Source organism: Hyaena hyaena, unplaced genomic scaffold (genome assembly GCF_003009895.1).
Source record: "Hyaena hyaena isolate Hyena2069 unplaced genomic scaffold, ASM300989v1 scaffold_8, whole genome shotgun sequence".
Classification (NCBI taxonomy): Eukaryota; Metazoa; Chordata; class Mammalia; order Carnivora; family Hyaenidae; genus Hyaena; species Hyaena hyaena.
The window spans coordinates 7,118,106-7,123,607 of record NW_024080640.1 but is presented as its reverse complement, the minus strand read 5'-3'; the positions used below and the strand labels follow the sequence as shown (position 1 = coordinate 7,123,607).

General features: G+C 46.9%; 1 protein-coding gene across 1 annotated transcript in view; it reads left to right on the top strand.

Moving 5' to 3' along the window:
• The first annotated feature begins 381 nt into the window (after positions 1–381).
• AKR1B1 (aldo-keto reductase family 1 member B) overlaps positions 382–5,502 on the top strand; it is a 16,337-nt gene continuing 11,216 nt past the window's right edge. Inside the window, exon 1 of the mRNA XM_039242959.1 lies at positions 382–750. Coding sequence (XP_039098890.1) covers positions 685–750 — 66 coding nt within the window. The 5' untranslated portion in view covers positions 382–684. The remainder of the gene's footprint in view (positions 751–5,502) is intronic.

Sequence of the window (5,502 nt, the reverse complement as noted above, 5' to 3'; positions counted from 1 at the left end):
GTTGGAAGGTTTGCCGAATCACACTCTAGTGGTATAGACAAAACACGCAGCTAGGAAGGAATGCCAAGATAGCCCTACGCAGCTACAAACAGGCGGTAAACTCAAATCTCCAGAAGGCGCTCTGCAACAAGATTGCAAGCCATTTCTCTGATACTCACCTTTCTAAAAGCAAAGTGCGCTAAACTGTACCTGTAGTCAGCACAATTCGTACGGATTAAGATTACGGATAGGACATGTGTCCAGTTCTTAAAGAGCATGATTAGGCTTGGACCATAGACAACTGTATCCTTCTGGGCTCTTTAAAAAAAAAAAAAAAAATGAAACCCGACCCGCTTCCCAGTCTACTTATTTATAGAAGGTCTGTTACTTTCGCTGAAGCATTCCTGTTTCCACGTGCCCCAATGTTTGGTGAGATCTCTACCGCCGCGTGGGGGCGTAGACGAACCAGCGGAGAGGAAGGAATCCGGTCGCTCTAGGACCTCGCGGAAGAAGCTTCCCCGAGTAGCGTCAGTGCGGGCTGCTGCGCCCCGAACCTCGGCGCAGGCCGGCCAATCAGAAGCCTCCTTTGCGTAGCGGCGCGCCAATCGTACCCGCCCTTTCTGCCGACTCTACCGGCTATTTAAAGGTCTGCGCCGAGGCCAGCGTGGCGTGGTGTTGGTTGGGAGTTTGCGGAGCTCAGCGGTCATGGCCAGCCACCTCGTGCTCTACAACGGCGCCAAGATGCCCATCGTAGGGCTGGGCACCTGGAAGGTAGGTACCCTGAGCGGGAGGAGGGGGGCCGGCCGGGACCTGCAGTGACCATGAGCGGCCACTGCCGCCGACGCCATACTTCGGCTTGCTCGGCCCGCGCGGGTCCGAGCGGACCTCGCGGGGATCGGGGCGCTGGCATGCCATCCCGGGCCGGGGGCTTTCGTGAGGGGCTTTTCCTGTGGACGCTTGGTGGCTGGGACCTCCAGGCCGCACTTGGAATCCGCTCCCAGCTGGAAAACCACTGAGGGGGTCTTCCGGAGCCCTGCCGCTCTGCCCCCGCGGTGGGAGTCTCGGGGAGACGGGGCCGAGCCTGGCGTTCGCGTCTGCACCGCACCTGCGCATCTGCGCCTTTGTCTCTCCACTAAGTAGTTTGTCCTTAATTGTTTCCTTTTTCGCTCTCCCAGGAATAATAAGCACTCAAGGTAAGCCTGGCGACTGCAGGTAATTAAATTAGCTGCCACGAGTTTGCCCAGGATGCATGTAGCTCCGTGTCCCCAAACACGCGACGCTGACCCCCGGTAGCCGGGCTCGCCTCCCCGGGTGTTGTATGCGAGGCGGACCTTTGCAGAGAATCTGGGCAAGGGTGATTTCTGCCCAGAGAAAAACTATAAGCTGGCGTCAGTATTAAAATTGTCTCCGGAAACCTTCCCACCCCTGAAATGTTTCCACAGCGTCCCTAAGAGATGAATAGGAATCAAAAGGTGAGCCCGATTATCTGAAAATTAGGGGGCACAGAAGGGTAGTATTATGTGCGCTGGGACAAAACCCTGTATTTTTAAGCCGCTTATAAATTAGCCTTGGGATATTATGTATTACATTCTACAGCTGTGACCCAGGTTTTCCCAGGAACTTTGAATATGGGCCACACTGACGACAACACAAGAGCCAGAAAGGATTGAGTGTATCCTGAAATGGTGGGGTATAGAACAGAGGGTAGGGTTTACCTGTCCCCTAAGACCTGCAGTTGCAAATTAGTAAATATAAGGTAAGTAAGAAAGGGAGCATAGAGTTGCTTCACACAGAAAGTGTTTTTGGCGAAAGTAATCAGAGTATATGTAATTGGTGTTAACTTCACAAAGTCCAGTGGTGGCTCTAAGGGTGGAATTAAATCGGGACCTTGATACCAAGTTCATTTTCATCCGTGGAAGGTTATTCTCTTGGAATGGATGTGAAAAGACACCTTCTTGGCAATAGTAAATTATAGCGTGTATAAGGTTGCCACACCTATGCATGTAACTTGAACACAGTATGCATGACACAATACTGTACTGTACCAGGTGGGATGAATCCCAATATTTTTATTCCGTTTTGTGATTTCAGAAGTTATGTCCCTGACCTTGACCTATCATTTGAAAATTACTGCTTGGGGGTAAACAGGGAATAAAAGATGTTAAAAGAAGGTTTTAAATCATGGTACCTGAGCACTTAGTGCCCTGAAAAGCTGTATGTTTATTTAAAAATAACATGATGAAATCTGCACCTAGATCATTCGTTCTGGCAGACTAAGTTCTTGGAGAGCGAGGGTAGCATCTGCCTTGTTCACGAGCACTCCCAGCACTTCTCACAATGCCTGGTAAATAGTAGGGACCCAAAAGATATGTAGGTATGTGTTGAATTAAGAGAAGTAGGAGAACTTTGGACGGCGGGGGAGGTAAGGAGATGAGGTCTGTACAGAACTGTGTTGAGGTGTAATGGAGGAAGTTAACAGTGAAATAAATAGGGTTAGATATGGGCTTAGAATGGATTCCTTTATTTTTAAGTTCTGCAGGTAGTGGCTTATTCCCTTTTCGCCCGTATGTGTGTACATATTTCTTCACAGATGCTGGACAAAAGGTAGGGTGACCTAAATATCATTTGCTTACGTTGGAGAAACTTGGGTGGGAGGGGGTCATTCTGCAAGTGGGCACAGCTCCTTGTTGTCCCGGATCTTGGATATCATGGTGGCTGTGTCCCATCCAGACCCTTCACAGGGCAAAGGTCATCGAGTGCGCCCTTCTGTCTTTGGAGGCGAGGCTGTCAGGCAGAGGGGAGAGCATCACAGCCTCAGACCCCGCGGGGCCTAGCGAGCCTTTCTCCCGGCAAGCTTGCTTCCTTGTTAGACAGGAAGTAAACCCACCCGCACTGTATTGCCAGGAATCCGTTCAAACAGAGATTACTTCTTTAAATTTTTTTTTTTAATGTTTTATTTATTTCTAGGAGAGAGAGAGAGAGAGGGACAGCGTGAGCAGGGGAGGGTCAGAGAGAGAGGGAGTCACAGACTCTGAAACAGGCTCCAGGCTCTGAGCTGGCAGTCACCACAGAGCCCGACGCGGGGCTCGAACCCACGAACCGCGAGATCATGACCTAAGCGAAAGTCGGACGCTTAACCGACTAAGCCACCCAGGCGCCCCAAACAGAGGTTACTTCTGATGCTGGCTGGTGTCCTGTTGCTGGCAAATGCTTTGACGTAACCAAAAAATTGTTGGTAGTTAGGTCACTATAATGCACCCACATCCTCCAAAGCTAGGGTGGGGGTAAAACTCCACCTCTTTTCCGTTATCTCCACCCCTGACCCACCCAGGAGGCTTTGAGACATTTTTCCATAATTGCCCCCTACAAAATTTTAACATCACAGATAAACTACGTCTGTTGATGTCCTGTGGCCCTTCAGAGGGCAACAAACCATTGCATAAGCTGAGGTTTTTTTTTTTTTTTTTTTTTTTTTGCCTCTTTGGGGGCTATATCGCCCCATTTAACAACACATCAGGTAGAAGAAAACATGCTGAGAAAGACTTCCTGTCGCGTTCCCAGAGTGGGGCAAGCTTGTGATGGCCCAGGATCCTGCGGTTGGAGGAGAGGGTGGTGGTGCTGGCATTGCGGCTGAACCGGTAGCTTGGTTTTACTGTTCGCTTCCCTCATCTCCCTGGAGGCCTCAAGTGGACACTCTTCAAGATCAGAGATACTTAAATAAGTCTTCCCCAAGTGGGACGGCCCTGGTCTGTCCCCATCTCAATCAGGTGGAGATATCAGTGTCTTTGAATTCGGCAGAGATTGAGTGGGAGGAAGTGAATTTCCGTTTCACTAGTTGGTTTGTGTTTGTTGCTCAGAGTGATGATGAGCTTTGATGCAGAATAGTAGTCCAAATTGACTGTTCTCACGTGATAAGGCAACTGAAAAGTATGGTCAGCTATTTATCATTTGAAATCGCAGTTTACATTGTGAGACTGTAGAATGACTGTGGACATACTGCGCGTGAGGCTGGCGAGGTTGGCTTATCTGCACCAGACACTGAAAAGCGCATTTCCTCCTGACCGTGGATTAGATGTGAAGCGTAGCATGGTGTAGTTAATTCTGTAGATTCTCCCTCATGCTTGGCCTGTGGGAGTCTTCTGAGCATGGCAGATTTTAAGCCTTGTGTATACAAACCTTCCAGGTCACCAGGCTCCCATCCATGCAGAGTGGGAGCATTTTGTGTTCTCAGGAAAGGAGCAGGCCCAGCGTGCTCAGATTTCTCTGGAGTTGATCGAGACTGTTTAGTCAATAGGCTAAACTAGATCAGAGGTTAAACCCTTTTTGTCCCCCAAATTCCCATGTTCAGTATCAGAATACCTAACTTCTGTTATCATGATGCTTAATTGGATCCCAGAAATTTTATTTGTGAATAGGAATTAGGAAAAAATCAAGGCTGGGCCTGTTGCCTAATCCACCATTTCTTTGTATGTTGCTTCTGCCATAGAAAGGGGTTGATAATCTGTAACCCACAAACCTGTTTTTGTAAATAAAGTTTTATTAGAACACTTATTCCTTATTCTTATTCCTTCCAGTGTGATTTATGACTGCTTATGTGCTGGAGTGGTAGAGTAGAGCGGTTGCAACGGACTATTTGGTCCACAGAGCCTAAAATATTTTGTCTGGCATCTTACAGAAAAAGCTTGCCAACTCCTGTTCCAGAAAATTCTAAGTGACTTAATTGGAACTTGAAATATATATTTTTTAAGTTTTACTCACTTTGAGACAGAGTGTGCACGCACACACAGAGGTTGGGGGGGAGGGGACAGAGAGAGAGAGGGACCTGAGCTGAAATTTAGAGTCAGATGCTTAGCCAACTGAGCCACCCAGGTGCCCCCGGAACTTGGAATACATTTAGAAAAGTCACAAATGCCTGCTAAACTTGCATCCGCTTGAAATGACTTACACTTACGATGCACACTTACACTTATGATAAAAAAACTATTTTTGAAGACCACTAGTATTTAAACAAAACCAATAAAAATAGTAAGTTTCTCTTAGACGCAGATTGAATTTCTCTGAAGAAAAGTTGGTGTAGGGGGAAGAAGTTAAACAATGTTTTTGGGCACAGCTTTTCTGTGATATGGTATTTTTCCAGACTTTCGAGGTTGATGGTCCTTTTTCTTTATTAAATCTAAAAGTTGTGGTTTCCTGTTCCTTTTTCCAGGATTATCATTGGCTCACTGTTCTCCTACATCTCACCCAGGTTTTTTCTTTCTTTCTCTTTTTCTTTCTTTCTTTCTCTTTCTTTCTCACCCAGGTTTTTTCTTTCTTTCTCTTTTTCTCTTTCTTTCTTTCTTTCTTTCTCTCTCTCTCTTTCTCACCCAGGTTTTTTCTTTCTTTCTCTTTTTCTTTCTTTCTCTCTCTCTCTCTCTCTCTCTTTCTTTCTTACCCAGGTTTTTTCTTTCTTTCTCTTTTTCTCTTTCTTTCTTTCTTTCTTTCTTTCTTTCTCTCTCTCTCTCTCTCTCTCTCTCTTTCTTTCTC